Source organism: Tiliqua scincoides, chromosome 2 (genome assembly GCF_035046505.1).
Source record: "Tiliqua scincoides isolate rTilSci1 chromosome 2, rTilSci1.hap2, whole genome shotgun sequence".
NCBI classification, from domain to species: Eukaryota; Metazoa; Chordata; class Lepidosauria; order Squamata; family Scincidae; genus Tiliqua; species Tiliqua scincoides.
Window position 1 is genome coordinate 69,677,656 of NC_089822.1, and position 25,961 is coordinate 69,703,616.

The following is a 25,961-nucleotide window of genomic DNA, read 5'->3' on the forward strand; positions in this document are numbered from 1 at the left end:
GCCAAACACAAGAACAAAAAACAAATAGTGCTGTTTTAAAGTAAAGCTATATATTATGACCCTGTACACGAAAGGTGCTGGAATGTACTTCCATGGGATGACTTCTCAAAATGTGGGGGTGTCATAATGGGGACTGCTACTTACTATATGTATGTTATCCATACTATATGTATGTTATCCACACACCACTATTAGAGGTTCCTGAGCACTGGAGACTCTCTGTGTAGTGCAGAAGATGAAAAAGGATAGGCAGTGTGCCATGTTCTGGCCTCATCACGTCAAACCTCTGTGGCTTACACATGGGGGATGCAGTGGATAGAAGTGAGTTAGAATGAACAAAGCAGGAATGGTGGGCCAGGCAGCAATAATGCTCTGCTTCAGAATCTGAGTTGCATACAAATGAAAGGGGGAACTAGAGTGTAAATACACTCTAGTGGTGCGATAATTAAAAGTTTTTGTTGCTGCAAAAGAACAAAACTCTGCAATGGTTTCTCCAGCCAAGAATGCAGCTTTCTGTATCCATTCCGCAGCCAACTCTTTTGAGTTGAAACTGAGCCCATTTGAGTTAATGATCCCTTTTCTTTCTGCAACCATCCATCCTCCCCCACAGTCTCTCTCCTTGTCCCTGGGTTTCCTCCACTACCACTCTCATTAGTTTAACTTGAGTTAATTAGGAATAGTAGTCGGGCCCTTCAAACTCTTATGTGTTAAAACAGAACAATCCCAAACAGAAAGGCACAGACAAAACTATGCGATTTCATTGTTTCCGGGAGACAGAAAGCCAGTGGGGCTTCCCTTATCGAGGCTAACATCTTCCCAATGCTTAATCTGAGGGGCTTTAAAATGTCCTGCAAATACAGGCTCTAGGATAACAATCTTTCCATGTTTCCTCCCCCCGCCCCAATTTAATCATTGGTAAGAATGAGTGAATTGGATTGACATGGAGGTGATGGAAGAAGGGAAATGGTCTGAATGTCAAAATGACAATCTATATTACATGGTTAACAGAATAAATGGCTGTGGGTATTTTCATCTGTGATGTCATAAATAGGATCCTTTCCCCCCCCCCCCCACAAGAATATCATCCAGATACCTCCCAGTTCATTCCAGGTTTAGTGTTTGTTTGAAGGATCTCTTTCTATGAGTAATCTCACTTGATAAACAGAGGGCTGAAGTACGACTCTCGATAGCCACTTGTTGCTGCTATTGCCGTGTGCCTATATATAGAGGTCATGCATGGTGCCTTGGCTGTCGTGTTGAGCACAAACTATAGGACCGAGTGTGCCATTGAGGCGAAGGACATCACATCTAGGAACTCAGAAGACAAGTAGAAAGGTAAGGCCTTGGAGGTGTGATTATCTCTGAATCGCTCATTTCTGGAATGGGCTGAAATTGTAGCTGCAGCTCTCAACCCCACTTACTTTAACTGCAGTCTTCCAGAAGCTGCTTTGACTGCTGGAGAGACCATTTCAGGAAAGCTCTGCAGTGAGTTTTGTAACTATCTGCTCCAGAAAGAATTCTATGCAAGTAACAATACTGAGAAAGTGTAGCAATTTATAAATGTCAATTTCCAGATGCACTTATGCAGTACTGAATGTTGTAACAGATATCAATTCTGCCCAGATTTGCTTACTCTGTCATTCCTTCTCAGGACTAATGTGCAGATACAGTACATTTGAAAAGGAAGTGTACAGCAATCCGAAGGGCTCTTAGCTTAGAAATTGGCGGGATATTTCTAAACCATACTGAAATGAAATTAGCGGGATATTTCTAAACCATACTGAAATGAAAAGGAATATTAGCTTTACTAGGAACAGGGTTCTGCTTGTTTATACTTCCCATTTGGAAAGCCTTCCAATTTGAAACATGGAAACAGTGAATTTGTAAAGAAACCTACAGTACATACTTGTGATCGGATGAAATAAGAAAACCAAAGAACAAAAGTATCCGTTTCCAAACATGTTTTGGTTTGAGATGATGTTTTGAGTTTTTCTATTGTTACTAAAGGCAATTCAGGCTAGGCAGGACACAATGGAATGTAGATAGGAACACAGATAGGAATAGATACACTTATAAGATACACTTACAGTACTGTATTTTATGCAGAAGAGTTCACCTGTCTGTCCCTAGAATTTTGTACAAGAATACTTGAGGCATTCATAGGAGTCTCTATAAAGACTCCTATGAATGCATCATGGAGTCTTTTGTGAAGTAAACGAAACTCACCTATTCTAACTTTGCATACCTATGAAAAACAAACCAGTAGGTAAGTTTAGTAGGTAAGTAGGGAGGTAGATTGATTTAAGAGAAAACACCCAAGGTATTCTAGCATACTTCAATGTTAGGAATTAGTGCAGGATGCTAGGAAATCTAAGTGATGATGAGAAGTGATCTTTAATTAAAATAAAGATGGCAACATTTTTGTTTTAATCAGACCAGGTTTTCAGAAATGAACTAATACAGTACACATATATAGAACATGGAGATTTGTCTCTGCTGTGTAAATAACTACTCATTTAGAATAAAATTCAGATTTTAGAACAACTATCCACGTTTTTTAGGTACCAAGATAGCCAATGGTATTTGTTCAAACAATTGCTGATCAGCACCAGAACCTACAACAGTGATCATATATTTACTTGATTTCTCTTATTTTATTTGCACTGCTTCTTGCATTGTTTCTTTTGTGAAATCTGCAGGAGGCACAACTTTTGATTAAACAAAACATAAATCATCCACAATGGCTATAAAACAGGATCCTTCTTTGCTTTTTCTTATAACATTTGTATACTCATTCTCTCAGATTCACTGTACCCACAAGCTAAATCAGCAGCCAGTCAGAACTTTGCTTATATGAAATATTTTTAAATGACTTGTGGAAAAAAACTGCTTCCCTGATAATCTTTAATATTGCAAGGGAGAGGCATTGCTAAACTTCAGTGAATCTATGCTTCATGATTACAAAGGAGGTGGCTTCCTTTACAGTACAATCTAGGCATTTGTGATTTTCTATGCATTTGTGATTATCTTCTTGTCCTGTAACATTAATTTCACTTATTTATTATTTGGCTTTGAAACTGAAGATTTACTAGCATGCAGATTTCATCAAAGAACACATTAGGCTGCCAGTACTTATACAATAATCTGCTCATATGTAGTGACTAATTAAATATGGAGCATAACATAGTATACATTTATGCACATTTAAGTAATATCTGTAGCTTATGTTCTCATGCAATTCAGATTAAGAAAGATCTTGCATATGTTCTATTTTCAAAAGGTTGCAAAACATCTTTCATTTACTCTCTTGATAGGTTATTTCATGCAGTTGTCCTACATCCCAATCCTATCCACACTTTCCTGGGAGCAAGCCCCATTGACTCTAATGGGATTTACTTCTGAGTAGACATGCATAGGATTGGGCTGCCAGTCTAAAATAGATAGGTCCAACATTCAGTCACCTCAGACTACTTTAGTAGAATTTGTCCCAATATATGACAAAGCAATTGCTTACTTGAAATGCAGGTCTTTTTTTTTCTTTTCTTTTTTTGTGTCAACATAAGTTAAAATGATTAGTTCTCTACTCCCTAAACTTCCATTAAATGGATAATTAGAACATCTCCATGTATCTCCATGGACACACATATAAACTGCACATAACATATTCCTCTAACAGTAGCTGGGTCATTCAAAAATTTGTTCTGCAGATTGAACTGCACAGCTGTGGTAGTAGTACATTTTGTGCCCTAGGCAAAGGTTGCTTTGTGAAGACAAACACATATAAAATAATAAAACTGGATTTTTTCCCCCCTCTATGAAGAAAATGTGTTTTTCTTCCCCTTCAAAAACTTGCTGGAAAAGAAGCATGGTAATGATTATGATATTGAATGTCATTGGGCTTCTCAATTCAAAATGCATTCGTTTTGAATGCATCTCATGGATTTACTCATACTGAAATTATCCATCCAAATAAAGATGAAGTACTACAGTTTAAAGTAATTGGCATCCTGTTGAAAAAAGGGCCTGCATTTCAAGTAAGCAATTGCTTTGTCATGTTGAGGCATCCTGATTATTGGCTTCAGGTAGATCCCATAGATTACAATGGACCATAATACCAATTGAGTGAATTTAGAGTAGTACCTGAAGCACTTCTTATGAAACAGCTTCATCTTGATAGCTTCTTCCTTCTTGATAAATGTAGTTAGAATTGATGTAACAGGTCCATTAACTCTGATGCTAAGCGTTTGGCTGTGATCCTGGACAAGAGCCAGTAGCATGCTTGTACGCAGCACTTTCTCAGAATCTCCCTGCAGCAGCTCCCAGTTCTGAACTATAATTCGGTTTCCTAATCTCCTACTGCTAACACAGCAGGTATTATGCCAATTAGTAATTTGAAATGCAATACAAATCCAGACTTTGCACTATAATAACCCTCTCTGATTTTCTCCTTTTGACTTCCATTTAAATATTTTTGGAGACCTCTATTTCAGTCTTCTCATTCTTCATGTTAGCATTTGCTGAATGGTGGAAAACCATTTTTCTTCCAATTCACAGGTATGTGTGTATAGTTTTTTGCACAGTTGGCAGCTGCACAAGAAAGTTGTAAACTATTGTGAACCTAAAGCCAAATAATGTTTACTTTTGATTAGTTTCCAGTAATGGATTTTAATGGAGCTTCCTTTGACCCCTCAGAGGTTCAGGAAAGGTTTTCCAGTCCCAAACCCATTTACATGGAAGTCCCAACAAGTTTTAGTGGATTTGTCCTTCTACATCACTTAGTATCATTGTAACTTGAAGTATGCTTTAGGAATTGATTATACACTTTCAGGTAGCTTTGCCTCTTGTGTGTTAGACCCTCATTAATGCATTCCTTGTTGCATGACTGTTACTGTCAAACTAGTTTTTTCAGGCGTTTCATAACATCTCGAGTACCTGCTGAAATTGGAAACAGCCTTCCCAGCAGTACAGTAGTTCTGCTGCTGTATAGGTGTAGACATACACCAGCTGTATTTCTGGCACCTGTTGGATAATGCTTATGAATGCAATCTGGAATAGTTTTTACAAGTTTGGGGTTTTTTTATTGTTCAATAAAAGATGTACCCATATGTAGCTTTACATTTAAAAAAAAAATACAAGGCTGTCTATTTCTCCATATCAATATAGCGCTTTTTCTAAGAATCTTGTCTTTTTTATCTTGAAGAATGAATATAGAATGTTTATTCTATACTCCTTTAGTCCCAGCTTGTACATCTCCATTCATTTTAATTTTAAATAGTAAAAAGCCTTTTTTCCCCCTTTCTGGCAAGACTATTCTTCCTCTAGCAAGACTTCTTCCTCCCCACCATTATGTTGGTCAGTGATCATCTTTCTCTAGGAGAAGAGCACTGTGACTACTCTAGTGCTCAAGGAGAACATGTTTCTGTCTCTCTTGCGGAAAAGAAGAACTGCCTGTGTAATCCATATATAATCCTTACATTGTACACTTCTGAAAACCCAGGGCACTGCTTGACTACCTGCACTATATCTGGCCTTAAATTTACTTAGGCCTGAAACCTGGAGAAACTTGCCTTGTCTTAGAATGGACTTTTGCTAAAGTCGAAGTCTATTCTTTTGCTAAAGTCCAATAATGGACATTTGCTGATTGCTAAAGAGAGGTGATGTGACATCTTCATTCTCTATTCAGTGCCACAGGGTCCTTCTAGCTTTCTCCCTATAATTCAAGCACTTTTCTATACTTCTTACCAATACCTCTTAATCCCTGCTAACTAGGCAAAAACCTTCTAAGGCTGAAATCCTAATCACACTTTCCTGAGAGTAAGTCCCATTGAACAAAATACGACTTACTTCTGAGTAGACCTGGTTAAGATTGTGCCCTTAGTGGTATATTTAACAGAAGGAGAGTAATTGTGCCTTTTCACCCCAGCATAGTGTCTTTCCCAATGGCTGTTGCTGAAGTCTCTTCTGCACCTTTTTTAGATTGTGAGCCCTATAGGGATAGGGAACAATTTATTTATTTGTTAAGAAAGTAAACGGCATTGCGTACTTTTTGTTGAAAAGCAATATATAAATATCATAATAATAATGACAACCACTACACTTGCATTTCCTGTAAGGGAGACAAAATACAAAATATATTTCAGAATGTTTTGCACAGAGATGGGGAATTCTCAGAACACCATGTGACAGAAGTAACAACCCAATTTACAGTCCAACAATTTAGGAGTCCTCTGAAAACATCTTTAAACAAATATTTCATTCAGCCTAATCCTTTCAAATTTATGGATTTATGATTTAAGGGTTTATTGGACTATCTTACTACTACTCAATAAAGTAGCTTGTTGCACAAGATATTCCATGTATCATATTTTGGCTTCATTACAGCAGTCATTGGACTGTGATAGAATTGTGTTAATTTGAAGTGACCAGTAGATTATATACCTCTTGTAGCTTCCTTACAATGGAAAATATTCCGCATAAAATTTCAGAAGTGTCACAGTATGGTGGCTTTAGGCCTTCCCAGGAACTCTGTTAATCTGTTTCTTGCACACCTTCAACATGTGTCCAATTTTCAGGAATTCTACCTGCAGCCTGTATCCTATCCTATATCATTCCTAAACATCCGTTGATTCTCAGGAGAGGCTTTTCTGAGGCACAGGAGACCTATCATCTCCAGGTAGGACAGGGAAAGATTCCTGTTTGAAACCCTGGAGAGCTACACTACTTAGGGCACAATCCTAATTTGCGCTGGAAACAGGCAGGCCAGCAGGCCTGTACTGCATCCAGTGCAAGTTTGGGACCAAAAGCAGCACAGCCCTAGGCAAAAGGAAACTTTTCCTCTTCCCCTGTGTCATGCTGCAACGGTCCTAATGGGTCTACTCGAATCTGCATCACCTAATGAGGTGGCGCAAATAAGAGCAGCACGGGACTGCCCTGGGCAGCCTGGGAATGGGGTCAGGATCCAGCATAACTGTCAGATCCTGGCCACACCTCCCGCTTCCTGCCTGCCTGCCCTGGGATCATCCACCACTTGTCCTCCCCCCACCCTGAAACGCCTCCCTCCTGATCCTCCCTGCCCTCCCCCTGCCCCCCCAAACTCCTGTGTCGGCCAAGCTTGGCCAATGCAACTCACCTTGTCCCCGGGGCCCCAGCAGCACAGGGAGGCTAGAGCACATCTATGTGCCAGCCTGTCTTCCAGAAGAGTGGCACAAAACTGCTTTATGGCGCTTTTGCGACACTCCTCGCTGGCAGAAGGGACTTGCGTCAGCCCAAGTGCATGTCAGGATTGCCCCCTTAGGATTGAGCAGCCCAATCCTAAACTTTGCTGGCACAGCGGGGCTGCATGGCTTGGCTGTATTCTTTTACAAGTGCTGCTGCCTAGGGAGGTGCAAAGGGTGATGGCAAGAAACAGAGCCTTCTCAGTAGCGACACCAACTCTATGGAACTCTCTCCTCTTGATTGAAGAACTGCTTCCTCCTTACAGATTTTCCAGCCAAGCCTCAAAACACTTGTTTAGACAAGCCTTCTGAGTTCCTGGCTTTTTAAATGACATCTCACTTTTACAAGTTTAGTCCTTCTTTAAGGTGGTGGCGGCTGCTCTTATGCTTTATTGCAGGGCTCTCCAGACTTTGGACGGCAGGCCAGATCCGACACTCTCGCTAATCCCTCCCCACATGAACAGAGCTTACTGTTCCATGGGGAGGCTTGCATTGTTGCCTCTGATCATCCCCCCCCCCATGTCCACTCCACCCTGCTACTTCTGCATTCTGCTGGCCCAGAAGGCTCTGCTTCAGGATTTCCTGGCAGATGTGGCAGGGCGAAGCGAAAATTGGGGGCGAAAATGGAAACCTCCCCGCAGGAACAGTAAGCTCCAGTCATGCCAGAGAGGCTGTTTGTGGCACACAGTGGTCTCAAGTCTGGAGACCTCTTTTTTATTGTAATAGTGTCTTATTTATTTTTAAGATTGTTTTAATTATTGACAGGTTATAGTTGATTGCGTAATTTCCTTTTTAATTGTGAAATTATGTTTTCTGCCTTCTTTGCATCTGTTTTTTTGTAAGCCTCTCTGGGTCTCTTTGGGGAGAAAAGTTGTAAATGAATGAATGAATGAATGAATGAATGTCCAGCACAGCTTTGGAGCAGGCTAGGGGGTCTCCTCAGGGTAAGGGAATATTTTCCCCTTATCTTGAGTAATGCCTCAGCCTGCCGAATGCGGATACTCTGATCTGCGCCAGCTATTTATCTGCTGCAAGTCCAAACAGCCCTGTGTAGGGTGTTCAGGTCCAGGAGAGAGGATAGGATAAGGTGGAAGCCTGTTCCTGTTCCCCTGCAGGCCTGATCCTCCCCGTTCCACTCCCCTGCCCAGAAACATCTCTCCCCACCTACCTTCCCACTGCCCCTCTGCCACCTGGCACGTCTCTTACCTCTAACAGTGGCTGATCACCAGAATGCAGCAGTGGCAGGTGGCGCAGGCCTTCCCGCAGATGCTGCCTACTCTCCAGGTGCTTAAATGTGCTTTATGGCACATTTGTGACACTCCCAGCTGGCTCAGGGACTGCTGCATCAGTGGAGGGGAACCATTGGATTGCGCTGTGAGTTACTAAGCGAGATGAACCAATGGTCTGAACAGCTTCCTCTGTTCTGGAGAGGAGGGGGTCAGAAAGTTCTGTTATGCAAGATGGCTTCTATTCATGTGGCTTAGGATACAACCCACTTCATTTCTCAACACTTAAGCTGCGATGATGTGTTGCAGCAAAAATGGTATGACCCCCTCCGTCAATAATGATTTGATTCTCTTGTGATTCGTGAGTAGAACATAGGTAATTGTAGGATACAAGCTACAAGAGCTCCTAGATCTGGGTTTGGTCCTATATGGTACAGTGGAAGCCTCAATCAGAAGTGTTTTTATCAAGCTGCAACGTATGCAGTAACTGCACTGTTTTCTAAGGACTGTAGAGCTGGCCAGTGTCACACATGCCTTGGTTACAGCTAGTTTGGACTTCTGCAATTTGATCTGCATGGAGCTACCCTTGAAGAATGTCTGGAAGCTTCTGCTCTTACAAAATCTGCAGCACATTGAAACCTGTGTGTAAGAACATATTACTCCCAACTTGTATCACATTCACCGGCTTCCAGTGTGTTATCAGTCTCAATTCAAAATTTTGGTTAAAGTTTAAGGCCTTTTACAACCTGGGACTAGGACATTTAAAGATTACAGATATTTAAAGATTTGTCACTGCCCATATGAATCTGCTCACCCAATTTTGCTCAATATTGGGGGCCCTATTCTATGAGCGCTCCTCCTTTTTTGGAAGTAGAGTCCTCATAGCAAGTGATTTTTGGTCATGGCCCCCAAGCTCTTGAACCTTCTTCCTCTGGAGATCCATTTGGACCTTATTTCATCACGCAATAAAAACTTTTTTGTTCCCACAGTCATTCTGCTAGTTTTCTACCCCACATAGTTTTGCATCTTGTTCTAAATATCAATTTTTAGTTTAGTAAGGTTGGTTTGAGTTTTCTGTTTTATTGGTATATTTTTTACTGTTGCCTTGGATCTATTTTAAATCATTGTAAGCTGCCTTGGGAACCTCTATGAAGGCAGAAAGGTAGGTTATAAATACCTAGATAAAGAAATTTAATCCCCTCCTTTTATGATGGCGAATGACAAATGACACAATTGCCTAATATCCCTATCATAGTCCTTCACTGTGACAGAAAACGATTAAGCTAATACTGGTGAATGGCAACACTGACAAGTCCTTTCACATCCATAGGGAGTCTGCACAACTAAGATGCAACTTCTCCAAGTTTGCCTTGAGGAGTGAACCTGGCTAAGTCTCAAGACAAAATATGGGCAAGCCTCTTGCCAGCTCCTACCAGCTCCCACAGTCTCTTCACTTTGAAGGCTCAGCACTCCCCTTCTCCTGTGCTACAGTACGCATCATAAAGACTTTTTTTTAAAGCATGCACTGATTTTCTGTCTGTTTCCTCCGCCAATCTCTGCAAGCGAGACTATATCCCTGCTGGGAATTGTACTCAAGTGGGCAAGGGAGTGAAGGCATATTGACATATATTAGGGCATCTGGAGAGTTTTGAGTAAAATAGCATGATATCATAGAAACAAGAATGAATCTGATTCCAGAGAAGATGCAGGTGGGACAGTTTGCTTGCACATTGCAGACCATGGCAATTTGAAAGTAATTTGGTAGCTAGTCTGGACACTTCTAATAGGTTAGATAGGTTCACGCAGAGTCATTGCAAGCTGAGTTGCTTACAACTTGAGAAAATGAATACAGTGATAATAACTATTTTTATGTGTTTATGTTTCAGTGGACCATTCCATTCTGATCCGCCAGAGAAAAAAACTCTTGGAACCAGTTTTAGGGTTCAGGTCTTATTTGACACTCAGGTTATTCTACACAACCACTGTCCTTCTTCAAGTATCTCTGTGAACAGATAGATTGTACAGGTCAACCAGCAGATCACTGATATGGCTGGCTGCAATGTAGGAAAAGGGCTGCATGTAGGAAAAGGGCCACTGGATCATTTGTTTATGCAAATGTGTGTCCAAGAACAAGAGGACAGCTCCTGTGCATTAATGAAGGATTGTGTGAACCCACAATAGGTTTCACTGATTTCAATCAAAAAAGTCACCGAGTAATAAATTATTTTGAAGACATTCTACTGGGATCAGTACAGCTTTTTTTGCATATAGTGTTGATGGTCTGATGCTCCAATGCCCATGACAGAAGTCCAATTTTACCGATGCTGCCCTGTTCTGCAAGCAGAAAATGCTCTGTACACACAATACACTCTCTGTGTGTGCAAAGAGCCAGAGCTCACTGAAGGCTCCCCCCCCCTCCCCGTGCATGCTTTGGACTGTATCCAGTTTAAAGAAAGGGGTTCTTGACATGTTAGATTAAACTGTTTCCTGGCCCTTGTATGCTTTTTACAGTCCAATCGAATGGGCTTATGGAGCACACCAGTTTCTATCCCCGCCAACAGCAATATTCCCGCCCCTTTGTATCCCCAGGCTTGCGCTAGCAAAATTGGTAGCAGAGGTCCGAGGAGACCCATTGCAGAGCAGGAGGCTTCTGCAGGGCTAAGGGGATTTCCCCCTCCAAAGCCTTCTGATCTATAACCCCTGCTGGATACAGTGTGCCCATTATTGATGCAGTGCACGAGCGGGGATGGGAAGGGTAGGATTAAGCTGTTATTTTCCTAAATAGCAGTCATGGGAGGGACTGATCTAGACTGAGGGTGTGGCTGGGGCAAATGGTTAAATCTGCCTCCCCATGGCTGCTATTTTGGGAGCAATAAATTGGTGCACAAGGCCAGTGTAAAATGTGGCTTTTCACCCCAAGTGCCATTGGAATCAGTAGGAACTGAACACACAGTAGAGTGTTGCTGTGCCGTTGATTTCAAAGGCACTTAGGCATACCTAACTTTCTCTTGTCTACTCTCATTTGTGAAATTCTTCTAAAGACAATATTATGCCATATACATTTAACATAAATGAACATTTTCTTTTGAAATAATATAAATCAGTGGCTTTGACACTCAGGGAGGAATGCTGAAAATTCCATAGTAGCTGTTACTATGCAAGCAGTTACTGACTAACAACCTTTGAACAGCTGCTGCTCCCTTGTACTCCTATAATTAATTGGTTTCAGGGGCATTCCAGGGCAAGTCAATAAATGGGTGGCATCTCGGTTGTAGAACTTGTTGAAATGTTGCACAGTCATTTTGTGCTTGCTGAAATTTTGCAGAGTCATTTCGTACATATTGAATTTTGCAGAATCATTATATAACCGCACCCGTTCAAAAATGTGCTTGAGGTTGCATTCTGGGTCAAACCTGTGCTCATTCTTTTTGCGACAAGATCCTATCTGTAAAAGTCATTAAGGGCTCATTTTGAAACTTGGGATCTCTTTCAAATATATATATTTGAATGCTGTGTGTCCATATTAGCAGAAATACAGCAGTAGTTGATAGTTAAATGTGTCGGAAAGATCCACATTTTCTTATATTTATATGCCCATTATAGCCTGTAGATCTGGAAATAGTTTGGGCTATACCAATTCACTATATCAATTCATGATCAATTAACCCTGTGGTTCCCAAACTTTTTTGACTGGTGGCTCCCTTAACCTACTGGGCCACTGGACATGACTCCCCACTAGGGCTACAATCTTATACATTGTATAGAGTGACAATTTTTTTCCACAAGGATTCTGATGCTTCCCTGGCTGGTTTATGCACATTATGCAGGGAATGGACAGAGTGGATAGGGAGATGCTCTTTACACTCTCACATAATACCAGAACCAGGGGACATCCACTAAAATTGAGTGTTGGGCGGGTTAGGACAGACAAAAGAAAATATTTCTTTACTCAGCGTGTGGTTGGTCTGTGGAACTCCTTGCCACAGGATGTGGTGCTGGCGTCTAGCCTAGATGCCTTTAAAAGGGGATTGGACAAGTTTCTGGAGGAAAAATCCATTATGGGGTACAAGCCATGATGTGTATGTGCAACCTCCTGATTTTAGGAATGGGTTAAGTCAGAATGCCAGATGTAGGGGAGGGCACCAGGATGAGGTCTCTTGTTATCTGGTGTGCTCCCTGGGGCATTTGGTGGGCCGCTGTGAGATACAGGAAGCTGGACTAGATGGGCCTATGGCCTGATCCAGTGGGGCTGTTCTTATGTTCTTATGTTCTTATGTTTACATGGCCCTCTGGGAAGCCACAGCTCACAATTTGGAAACTACTGTGTTAAGCCAACGCATTTCATTATGATGAAATGTGTTCCTGCACACATGATGCACATGCATGCATGATGTAAAACGCTGCTGAATTTCTGAAACCTGTAAAACTCCTCCAGTTTTGGTCTTCTAATCAGCATGTGTGCAAGGTATTGTCACACTCAAAATGCATTTGTTTGGTAGTTCAGGAGGGTTAGCAACTCAGAGAAAAATCATCTTTCTATTCCAATCCATTGGATTTTATCTAAGGAAATTAGTCATAAGTAAATCCAACTGAAATTAATGGGGCTTATGTTCATGATCAATGAGACAGGTTCATTGTGATTAATTTAAATCCCATTGATTTCAGCGGGATTTAGTTATGACTAACTTTTTTTTAGAACGCAGCAATACATCACATTGGCATCACTGACAGTCTGAGCCAGACCTGTGTTTGTGGGAATACACCAATATTTCTTACACAGAGAAGTAGTACGTTAGTTCTGGTATTCATGTTGTACTTCTGACATGATACTATGAATCATGTCAGATAGTGTGTTTCCACACCAGAGAATCTTACCATGTAAGAACATAAGAACAGCCCCACTGGATCAGGCCATAGGCCCATCTAGTCCAGCTTCCTGTATCTCACAGCGGCCCCACCAAATGCCCCAGGGAGCACACCAGATAACAAGAGACCTCATTCTGGCACCCTCCCTTGCATCTGACATAGCCTATTTCTTAAATCAGGAGGTTGCACATACACATCATGGCTTGTAACCCGTAATGGATTTTTCCTCCAGAAACTTGTCCAATCCCCTTTTAAAGGCATCCAGGTCAGTTTTGGGTATTGTAACAGTTTTGGGTATTGCCAGGTATTGCCTACAGTTTGGAAAACTCTTACATTTTACATATAAAAGTGGCAGTTTCTGTGTCCGTCTTGTCATCAGGATGAATTAGTATAGCAACACCTGAGCAGAAACAGGAGACAGGAAGAGAAAAGATGCCAGCCGATAGGAAATATGAATCAATAGCATTTTACAAAGCCCTGGAGCAGCCATTTTGAACCACTGTGCCATGGCACACTGGTGTGCCGCAGATGGTCTGCCGGTGTGCTGATGGAATTTGGGGGAGGATCCTTGGTTAACAGAGCCACTGTGGGATGCAAACTCCTGCCAGCAGTGCAGTGTGCCTTTTCAATTGTCAGAAAACAGCTGGTGTGCCTTGACAATTTTAGCACCTTGTCAGTGTGCCATGAAATGAAAGAGGTTGAAAATTGCTGCCCTGGTGAGTCCAAGCACAGTGGCTGACATCTCAAGTTTGGAGTTTCTGCTCAGCTGGGTCACAGTTGACCATTGCCACTGTGATTCAAGTCCACTGCCTCTGTGACTAACCAAACTCACAGAGTCACGGTGAAAATTAAATGAGATAATCTCCTTCTATTTTGCCTAGAGCTCTCAAGGGGTAGGATGCTATGCAGAGATTCATTTTTTAAAAATTATTTAATGTTGTGCAAACAACAGATAACCCTTCCCCTTCCTCTCCCACCCCTTCATCACCTGAACAACCCAAACAATAAAAAGAAAAAGGGAATCAAAGAAAGGGCAGGAGGGGAAAAGAGGAGAAAGCTGGGAAACATGTTGCAGGGGGAAAGTACTGTACCATCCCTTTCAAGGTAGCCCTTTATAAGAGCTCCAGCAGTTGGAACCAGATCTCAATGTGCTTCCCACTCATGTCCCATTTGTTAGGTCCTGGGTAATAGAAATGCTAGGCCCAGCAGATCTCCCACTTGTTCAGCAGATGGATGGACCCCTGCTGTGATATGGTTGCCGCCTTAACCTGCTGGAACATACATTCAGTCCCAGAATTCAGTGCTGGAGCATGTGAACAAATGTCAATAATGCACCACTGGGCACATGCAAAAAATTTCCTTCTCCTCCTCTGCAACAGCTCCTTTACAGTGGAATTAGAGGCTCAGGCTTCCAGGTCAGAATAGAGCCATTTTTACTGGCACTATTCCCAGGTCTTATGCAGCATCCTGCTAGGAAGAAATCAAGCAAATACAGTTTCTTTTTTCCCATCGTTTCATCTAAAGGTACAGAAGCAGAGCCAGGAAAGAAGCTGGCATGCCTGGGAAAAAGCACAATCTTTTCTGGCAGGTCTGAGGTATGGCCTCTTTGAAGATTAAACATTGGATGAATGCATTAAGACAGGGGTCTCTAAACTTTTTGGGCAAAGGGCCACATCAAATAGCAGGTACAGTGTTGAGGGCCAGAAAAAAAATTAAATAATAAAATTTAAATAAATACATTAGAGATGGAACTTAGATGAATTAATAAATGAATGGGCTCAAATGCCAGGATTTCTCCAAGCACCAACATAGCCCAAGAAATAAAGCACATACTTAAATGGCCCCCATTCCCCCACCCCAGGAGCACAACTCCAGTTGTGTTTGGTCAACTGGGCCAGGGGATCAGAGGCTGGCCACAGGTCAGATAAAGGCTGGCCATGGGCCGCATCTGGCCCCTGGGCCGGGGTTTGGAGACCCCTGCATTAAGAGAAAGCAATGATTTCCAGAGTAGGTGCATGTGCTGAAGAAATAATTTCTCTTTCTAGCAACACGTAGTAACAGGGATGAACATTGAATGAAGCAAACAGGAAAAAAAGCAAACCCGGAGGTCCAAGGGTTATTCTAATGCATGCGCCCAACAAAATGGGTAGTTCTGTGGGTGGGTATGGAGTTACCACCTGCACATCTCTTATGCAGTAAGATATACTGGAGAATGTATGTATAAAAAATGGTGAGACTATAGGCCAGAGATGTTGTAAGGCAAACAGCTTCATGCCAAGCCTGTGTTGCAATATGCAGGAGTAAAGGGCAAGGCTAAATACTTAAAGCCATGCTGATATTTCAGAGTATTATCACACCCTTTGTGCAGTTTATGCACAGAGTTTCCTGCTGAGCCTTGTTCTGTAAAGACGCTATGCTGCACCACAGAAGTGGCACCGCTTTCTTGGTGGATCTAATGAGTCTAGCCACCGTCTTTACCCTGGCAGAAGTTCTATGCCTTTAATACTGTTTCCCAGGCAGAACTCTAAAAGACGTAGTTTTATCACTGCATTACCATACTGGAGAAGGACTGCAACCTTTGGATGCTTGTCTGTCACACAGATGTGATAAGAACCAGCCTGCACAGCTGCACTGGAAGCCCTGCACACCACAAGTGGCATGGTTGCCAGAGGGGCCAGTGATTGTTGAGATTGGGCTTGGCCAAAACTGAATTGTCTAGGCAGAGGCGGTGTTTTGAGTGGCCCCACCAGCCTCTATTATATTCTCAACCTCAGTGATTTTCTAGTGTGATCCTGTGCAAGTTTAACTTAAAAGCAGATCCCTCATAGTTCAACAGGGCTTACTTCCAAGTAACTGTGCGAAGCATTGCAGATTTGGAATTGTACCATAGGATTCCTTTTGTGCTTGCATGTGCGTGCAGGGATAATGCAAAATGTATGTGATGATGTGGGCTCCAATCCAAAATATTTGTGCCACAACAAATCCAATCATTGTCAAGGTGTCCCAGAACACTGTTGCTTTTGCTGCAACACAACTACCCCTCTGGAATTTTTCCACAGAAGTCAAGTTTCTAACAAGGTTTGCAACTTTTTCTTTTCAAACATGCTTTGCTGCTTTTAAGAGCATTCTTTTTTTTTCTCATTACCCCATCTCCCTGCCAGGAAAAAATGAACCTGTTGAGTTTCTGCCAGACATGCAGCTGTTACAAGAACAGGAACGCTGGGTGACATTTGAAGAAACAAGAAGTAGATTTGCGTTACTTTCCAAACCCCTGAAGTAAAATCAGAATGCTGGTTAGATCTGCCTAACCCTAGAGGTTCTTCTGCTGGGAAAAAAAGCAGCAGGCTGCTATTTCTTGAACGGCACTAACCTCATATAGATTTTACCCCAGGCAGATAGCCTGCTTTTCTAGGTGTTACGTATCCATTTTTTCCCCTTCCTTTGCAGTGCAGTGGTTCGTCCAATCATACTCTTGCATGCAAATCCACTATAGCCTGTTCAGATAAAAAGGCACAATTAAACCTAAGTGCTCAGTCAGGGCAAATATCACTGAACTTTTCTAAAACCTCCTTTCACCTGTGTTTCAGGGACTCTTCCAAACATGTCTACCGAAAAAAAGAAAGCAGATTCCAGTTCTGCTCCAGCTCCCCCGGCTCTGCCTGCACCCCTCAGTGATCTGAAGATTAAGTACACCAAGGTTAGTTCTATTTCTGTTGGTTAACTTCTTTGCAGCAGTCATAGTGAAGTTCATGGTGCCCTTGTGAGGCATCGCTGCAGTTCTGTGCAGTCGGATAGCCCTTGCTGCAGCTCAGCTGGGGATTTAGTTGCAGAGCTGTTTCACTTTGCACCCTACTGCAGTTATTCGGCAGCGTGCTCTGACCGTGTTCTTTGCTGTCATTCACACAACAGCAATTACAGGCTTTCCAGAACATTTTCTGGAGCTTCTAGCTCCAGAAAGTGTTCCGGAGAGGCTGTAATTGCTCTTGTGTGAATTGTTCTTTGAAATTAATTCAGTGGGCCAAAAATATCTTGGGGCTTTGATCCCAGGCCCATCGCAGCTGCAGTGTAAGTAAACTCCATTGATCTCTAAGCGCCTCAGTCTGTGCATGTTTACTCAAATGTAAGTTCCACTGAGTTCAGCAGGGCTTACTTTCAAAGTGTGCCTAGGATTATGCTGTCAGTGAGTTTTAGTTCTGACTTAGTGCGTATAAAATCAGAATGTTACTTGGAAATATTCTTGGGAAGTTCAGTGGCAACTGTAGTAATACTTTCAAGATCCATCAGACTAGAATATAAAAGGACCAACATAGAATATGTTCAGGGTGAGAGTGCTGTCCCTATAGGCTTCAGTGGGACAAAATGAGCTGCATAGCATACCTTAGGGCTTCACTGTGATCAGATTGGACCACGGGTGTCCAAACTTTTTGGCAGGAGGGCCACATCATCTCTCTGACTCTGTCGGGGGTTGGGGAAAAAATAATTAATTTAGATTTCAAATTTGAATAAATTTACACAAATGAATATATTAGAGATGGAACTTATATGAATGAATGAAGGTCTTGCAATAGCTCAAGGCCTATAAAAGGCCTTGCACAAAGCAAGACTGGCCTTTCCTTCTCTGCCGCTGCTGCATCACAGACATAAACAGCAAACAGTGGAGGGAGCCGTCGTCCCACAGCTCACACGAGAGGTTGAACAGTTGGCCGTCATGCTGAGAGCAGTTGCGTTGGGCCAGCGTGGGCTCCAGCAAGTCTCTGGAGGGCCAGAGGCTTATTGGAGACTGGGGGGCCCCTGTGGGCCGGATTGGGAGTCCTCAAGGGCCGCAAGTGGCCCCAGGGCTGGGGTTTGGGCACCCCTGGATTAGACCATCACCACTGGATTGAAAACACCAGTTTGTCATCTGATTCACAACCTATTTGAATTACAGTATCTGAATTTAAACCAATTTGGCATCATCCACTCATGGAATTAAACTGGTTTAAATTTAGATATTTCCATTTCATTGATTTGTGGATCAGATCCATTATTATAAGGAAACTGTGATGCATTTCTGTCCAACAAAGTATATCCAGAAGCAGGCTTTCATCCTTAGTTTCCTTGCTGGAGTAGGTGCAGAGCTGCATCTGGTCATAACACACTAATGTAATCCCTATTTGGACTACAGGTGTGGAATGGGGGTACATGTTCCTGTCTGTCTTGAATATGAAGGGGAATGCTGAGTCAGATTCACTCTCTTGGATAGAAATCCTATGCGCAGTTACATGGGAGTAAGTTCCATTGAATTCAGTAGGGGTTAGTTCTTAGACATGCCTAGGATTGTGCTGTTGGACCATTAGTTACTTAGATCACCCATAAGGCTGGATCAAGGCCAATGTATAGTGAGTTCTCCTTAGCTTCCTGGGCCTCTTCAGCCTAGAAAAGAGATGCCTGAGGGGGAACATGATTGAGACATACAAAATTATGCACAGGAAGGATAGAGTGAATAGAGAGATGCTCTTTTCCCTCTCACAAACACCAGAACCAGGGGATATCCACTAAAATTGAGTGTTGGGAGAGTTAGGACAGACAAAAGAAAATACTTATTTACTCAGTGTGTAGTTGGTCTGTGGAACTCCTTGCCACAGGATGCGGTGATGGCATCTGGCCTAGATGCCTTTAAAAGGAGATTGGTCAAGTTTCTAGAGGAAAAATCCATCACTGGTTACAAGCCATGATGTGTATGTGCAACCTCCTGATTTTAGAAATGGGCTATGTCAGAATGCCAATGCAAGGGAGGACAGCAGGATGCAGGTCTCTTGTTATCAGGTGCCCTGGGGCATTTGGTGGGGCCGCTGTGAGATACAGGAAGCTGGACTAGATGGGCCTATCCAGTAGGGCTGTTCTTATGTTCTGGCTACATCAGAATACCAGATGCAAGGGAGGGCACCAGGATGCAGGTCCCTTGTAGTCTTGTGTGCTCCCTGGGGCATTTGGTGGGCCACTGTGAGATACAGGAAACTGGACTAGATGGGCCTTTAGCCTGATCCAGCAGGGCTGTTCTTATGTTCTTAGGGTTAGGTTTCTGGAAAACCCAGTAAACAGCAAATTAGCAGATACTGAATAATTGAGCCTATGGAAAAAATATGGTTAGTTTCCAAGGGACCTCCCTCACCATACAGTCTGTAAACTTTATGAACCTGAATCTTAACTTGAATCTTAACTTGAAGTCTATGGGGCTGGGTAATAGAGAGGTTTCATCAACATCTTATGCATCCTGCTCCATGTTGGATATCCCTGGATGCATTGAAGGGATATGGCAATTTCTCTGTAGTAGCTATTCCTCAACTTGTTAAAGGTTGCTGGCCCAACAATGAGGCCTCCGAGTTCAGCAGTGTGGAGAGGGTTTCTTCACCCATCTTCCTCCTCCACCTCTCTCTTGGCTCCTTCCCTGGGCTTGGCCCAGCTTCTCGGCCTCTGATCATCACCAGGGTTGTGAAGGTTCAGCTGGAGTCCTCAAGATGGTGCCCAATAAGGTGGGGCAAGTCTGGAAGCGGAAACAAAAGTGTCCAACAATTCTCCATGGGCCAATACCAATGCCCATTTGAAGTGGCACCAGCACGGTATTCATGGATAACAGAGCTGTGGGTAACAAGAGATGGCAATTCTGCACCTCGCAGATAGTGAATTCACATATAAAGAGAAATGACTGTATTTAGGATTGGTGCATTCTTATACAGTCGTATGTCGCTTAGCGACAGGGATGTGGACCGGCACTCCCGTCGCCAAGCGAGTCTTGATGCTAAACAAAACCTCCAAAGATGAGGGAAAGCTGCGCTCCCCTCACCTCTGGAGGCTTTTCTAAGCCTCTGAAAGACAGCACTTTCATGCATGCTGCCTCTCCAAGGCTCAGATGCCAGAATCATGCAAGAGACGCAACTTCTGGTTTCCCAAGGCACTCTTTCCCAAGGCACACAATTCCAGCATTCTAAGCCTTGGAGAGACAGCGTGCAGACACGTGCTGCCTTTCGGAGGCTCAGAAAAGCCTCTGGAAGTGAAGGGAGCAGAGCTCTTCTTGGCTTTGGAAGCTTGGGGTGTGTGTGCAGGGACCAGCGGTGGGGTCACATATGCGGCCTGTCGCTGGTCGGAGCGTCACAAAGCGGTTCTCACCTGTACTAGAGAGGCAAACTCTTAAAATAACAAATTATCTTTTTGCATTCATCATATATCTTAAAAGTAAGACATACTAAACCTGTATATCCTGCTAAGCACCTTGGCTGAAAAAGAACAAGGAAAACCCTCATTGCACATGAGTTTGTATTACAAGCAAAAGCATTGTAGCAAATTCTTTTTATGCTCACAAAAAACAGATAAGATGCAACATATTCTCCCAATTTAAAACTTAACTGAGTCTCCCCACCCCTCACCCAGATTCGGGTTTATTTCCTGCAGCAGGTTGCAGACGACTGCCAGGATTTCTGAACTTTGAACAGACAACAAGCAGACTCATTTGAACTTTTTGAGCTTTGGAGCTTTTCAGGTGATACGGAGGAGAGAGGGAAATAGGAACCAAGTGAAGAGATGCAGATAGAACAGGGAAGGGCAGGGAAGGGTGGTTTTTGTTTTTGTAGCCAAGTGGCAACCCTAAACCAAAGCGAAGTGCTTTTAAGTGCAGTTGAATTAAGCACGGCAGAACTGTAAGCATGTGTTTTACTCTCTTCCATTGAAATCAATGAGATTCAAAGCCGCTTAACTTTGTCCTGAATGGACAATATTTTACCAGTAAAGGACACAAAACTTGGATCTGAGGATGAGATTATAGGTAAAGATGTGTTTATCCTTTAACATGAAGCTATCTTTTACTCTATTCTCGTACAAGCTTGCCTTATACTGAGTCAAGCCTTTAGGCTTTCTAGGATTGCAATCCTGTGCATACCTATCTGGGAGTAACAACAACAACAACAACAACAACAACAGGTATTTATATACCGCCTTTCTTGGTCTTTATTCAAGACTTTATTCAAGGCGGTTTACATAGGCAGGCTTTATCTAAATCCCTATTTAAATAGGGATTTTTACAATTTCAAAGAAGGTTCTTTCTTTCAAGAACTACTACATTCAAGGTGTTTCATTCCGATCTGGCTTCACATTCACAGTAAGCCATTGACTACAATGGGACTTCTGAGTATACATGCTTAGGATTGGGCTGTAGGGTTATTGCTGTCTACTGGCAGCTGGGTCTTTCCCTGACCTACCTGCAGATGTCTCAGATTGAGCCTGAGGCCTTTGACATGCAAAGTATGTGTGCTCTTCCACGAAGCTGCAACACAATCTCAAATCAAATGTTCCCCAGCCCCCAGTCCTACTTGAAGGAATTGTGCCATAGCTGGATCTGCTTCCACAGCCATCTCCCAGCCACAACCACCACCGCCAAGAGCAGCCTCAAATTGATCTACTGTTTGCATTTGCTTGATAAGGCTGCAAAGTGATAACATGACTCTTGTACCTGAAAGGCTTATGCGTTTATTGGAGAAGGTGCTTTCTTGTACTGAAGTCTAGTACTTCATCAGCTGCTTGAAAACAATGAAGTGGACTATAGCCCATGAAAGCTTATGTAGCCCACAAAACAAGACTCTCACTTTAGGACAAGGGGTCTCCAAACTTTTTGGCCAGAGGGCCACATCAAATATCTGGCGTGGTGTGGAGGGCCGGGAAAAAAATTTAAATATAAAACTTAAATAAATAAATTAGAGATGGAACATAGATGAGTGAATAAATGAATGAATGGGCTCATTCATTCAACCTCTCTGGCCCTCAGAACACCCTCCAGACACAATCAGAGCACAGTTCTGGTCATATTCAGTTGAGTGGGCCGGAGGCTTTCAGGGGACAAGAGGTTGGCCGCAGGCCAGAAAGAGACTTGCTGCAGGCTGCATCTGGCCCCCGGGCTGGGGTTTGGAGACCCCTGCTTTAGGAGAAGGATCTGATTGACACAGCAAGATAGCTATGTATGTATTACACCTGCAAACCAAGAAGAGGAGTGGGTTGGGCATATGCTTATTTCTAAGATGAGCAGGAAAAACATGGTGGAGACTTTCTATGGGAAAGATGAGCAGTAACTTCCATTCTCCTCTGTCGATTGCTCTGCTGCTATTGATGTATGCACAAAATCTGTTGCCTGGATTCAGATTCATGTTTAATAACATGAAATGAACAGTGGCAGGTTATAAATAGTAGAATATACAATCTTAAGAGTACTGTTTCCCCTAAGGCAGAGCTTCCCATAGTGGGTTGGCAACTGCCAGTAGCTGAACCTGGAAGTGCTGATGATGTGGGGACATGCTGATGTAATCAGCACTTACTACCTTGTTAGTGCCTGGAAAAAGACCCTAAAAATTGCTGTAGAACCTCCCAAGGTAGGGCGAGTGGGCCCTACCTAAGCGTGCACAGCCTTCTGCTCACGGAGCAGAACCTCTACTCTAGTTTGACTGGCCCACAGCTTGCTACACCCTGGGAGACTCATCTCAATGCCCAGTTTGGGAACCTCTGCCCTATGGAAAAGCTAGACATTGTGAATGACTGGGAATTTGAAGCCAGATCTCCTCACTCCTAGTTGGCCACCTTAACCACTACAACACACTGCCACTACATGCGTAGCTTACAGTCCACCCATCCCTATTCCCTAGGTTAGCTTTTATTTTGAACTAGCAAGGGAACCAGGGAAGAAAAAAACTGGACAGGCACCTGTCGAGAATATTTGGGTAGTTAAATGACAGCAAAGTTCTGGACAGATCCTCTGCAATATTTTGAGCTGTAGGTAACATATTGGTACCCCTGCAATGACCAATGCTCATGCTACTCCACTACTTATACTATCAAGCCATCTGTTTTGTCATATCTTTCAACATCTTGAAAAATACATACACGCTACAAATACCTGTGTGTGAGGTATGGAAAAATGATGGCAACTAGCACATAAAATTCAGTATTTAGTTAAATCATTAACATTCAGATTATGATTATCATTTAAAAAAAAAAAAGATTTGGAAGTATGTTGATTCTTGCCTTTTGCCATTTTCCATCCCCCTATTTTGCAGGGAGTCAGGAGGTCAAGGAATCCATAAAAAACACAGTTGGCAAAGCTAATACAGAAAAGGACGAAAGAAAAGGAACTGTGCAGATTAGCAATGCTTTGGCAGGAACATAGGGAATAGTATCAAATTGACTTGGACTTTCCAAGAATGATTCCCTCTTCTGCCAGCCTCTTAGGAGAATGTGGTGACTCATTTGTGTGATTTGCTCTGAGCACCAGATAGTGCAGATTTGTTCAAAGATGGGCAGAGAATTTGCCTCAATAACTCTGCACGGCTCTCCGAAGCCTTTGTAGGAGCCTGTTGGAATGTGAACATGGGGTGAAAAGTCCAACCACAGATACCAGTGGCAGCCATCCATTTTGGCAAGCGTGCAACAACTCATATATACAAGATAGTGCCACTCCAGTGTGCACATTGTCCATATTATTGATTATATTTCTCTCCCACCCTTCCTCCACAGAGCTCAGGGCAGCTTTCAAGGTTTCTCTACCATGAGTTGTTTTTTTTCCCCCTCACAAGACCTGAAGGTAGTGACTGACCTAGAATCACCTGTGAACGTAATGAATGAGTAGGAACGCAAAGTGATTCTCCTTGCTCTAGTTGGGCACCTTAAATACAACACCACACTGGCGCTCACTTGCACTCTCTCTCTCTTTCTCGCCTGCAACTCATCCCTATCCATTCCCTAGTTTTGGCAAACCAGGGAGCAGGCAACAGTGTAGCATGGAGGGCAGGGCAGGGATTTCTCCAAGCCCTCCTACACCTGTACTTTTGTGGCACCTGTAACACAGCTTGGCTACCTGTGGTCTAGACCAGGCTTGCACAACTGGCGACCCACTGAACTAAATAGCCCACCATCCATGTGTGATGGCTAGCAACCTGTAATTTTACTGTCTTGAGCAGGTGCCCAAAACAGGAGGTTTACCTCTTCCCTGGGATACCACCATCCATGTCTGTGTTGGGTGTAGTTGATCACAAGCACAGTTGAAGATTCACTTATGATCTTCATTCACAAGTGATCTTCACCAAGTGCCTAAAATTGGCACAAATCAGTTTGGCTGTTGTGTTGCTGCAGCAGTGGGGTTGCAACTACTGGCCTTAACTTGTCCATGTGTTACCACTTCACTAGCCTGTAGGTTTTACAGATTGTATCTTAAATTGCTCTCAATACTGCATTCCTGCCATGCACAAACCCTTAATAAGAACTGTTTGTGTTGTGGGTGGGTGAGGAATGCAGGAATGGGCCTTTAATATACATGCCTGGGTAAATATTTTACTTGGTTATGCTCAGGAGTTAAATAATTATTACTTAACTAATCATATCCTATGGATATTTTTTCTTTGTTATCTTTCAACCTGATATTAAAAAAAGAATAATTAAGGCTGCAATCCTAACCACACTTTCCTGAGAGTAAGCCCCATTGAACAGAATAGGACTTACTTCTAAGTAGACCTGGTTAGGATTGTGCCCTAATTGTATCTTTGGTACTTATTGTTGAGAATAATTCTTATTTGGTACTTATTGTTGAGAACCTTCCCCCTGACCTCATTGGGAAGATGATAAAGACTCTGGAAATGAATTTTTAATTAATTTGATATTAATTAATTTGATATCCTACTTTTCCCCAAAGAGCATCCAAAGTGGCTTGCAATAATTCATTTAAACCAAAGTACAGTACATTTGTTTACTGTACCACTAGCAGCAAATGTTGATTTTTCAACTTTCTGTTCCCATCTGAGAGCCTCTGGAACTAAATGGCAGTAAAAGGGTCAATTGGAAAGCCTGTTGTATTGGTCAAGGTTGTCCACTATTTCCAGAGAATCCACTACAGACAGTGGTTCAGAAGGATCCTAATTGCATTCTGCTGCTCAGTGACTTTTGTGATGGGTGGTCAGGTTCTCTAATAAAGCCCGTAAAGGCAGTAATGGCTTCATTGTTATGGAAAACTCACACTTGGAATGTTCAGGACATCATATGTACAAAACTGGAAGATAATTGTAGCATGCAATTCTGGTATATATTCATGCAGCAAAATCCTATGTGTGTCTGTTCAGAGGTAAGCTCCATTGAGTTCAATGGGTCATACTCAAAGGTAAGTGTGTATAGAATGGCAACCTCAGTCTCTCATACAACTTTTGAAACCAGGTTTTTTTCCCCCTTTCTGAGTGAACTGTAGGCAAACTGTTATTTTGTTTAGCATCCATCGATTAAGATTTGGTAGAGCTACTGAGGGCCAAAATTGATTTGCAGATTCTCTCTGGTCTACTGTAGGAGATATGATTTTTGGCTCAATCCTAAAGGACCTTTACGCCACTGGAACAAGCATTCTAGTAGCATAAGCCCCTTTACAGCTGTCGCAAATGTGACAGTGCCGGTGTGCATGGCCTCGTCACTGCCACAAGAGGCCAGTCCATGTAGATTGTGGACACCCACTGAAGCAGTAAATCCAGCCAGGAAATAGGCAAGCAGGGTGGAATGGGCAGGAGGTGGGCAAAATGGGGAGATGATGTGGCATGGGTGGATCGAGCCTGGGAAAGTGCAGGTTCAGTGTCACAATACCTGCTGAATCGTAAGCTCTTTCCCA

General features: G+C 42.7%; 1 protein-coding gene across 4 annotated transcripts in view; it reads left to right on the forward strand.

Annotated features, from left to right (window-relative positions):
* The first annotated feature begins 1,169 nt into the window (after positions 1 to 1,169).
* The window catches only part of ALDH1A1 (aldehyde dehydrogenase 1 family member A1), a 62,383-nt gene continuing 37,591 nt past the window's right edge, over positions 1,170 to 25,961 (forward strand). The window contains exons 1-3 of one of the 4 annotated variants that reach the window (XM_066613801.1): positions 1,170 to 1,335; positions 9,771 to 9,930; positions 16,894 to 17,003. In XM_066613801.1, the coding sequence (XP_066469898.1) occupies positions 16,908 to 17,003 (96 nt within the window). In that variant the 5' untranslated portion in view covers positions 1,170 to 1,335; positions 9,771 to 9,930; positions 16,894 to 16,907. Of the gene's footprint in view, positions 1,336 to 9,770; positions 9,931 to 14,830; positions 14,902 to 16,805; positions 17,004 to 25,961 lie in introns of those variants that run through there. The other 3 variants (XM_066613798.1, XM_066613802.1, XM_066613799.1) reach the window with 3 other exon arrangements.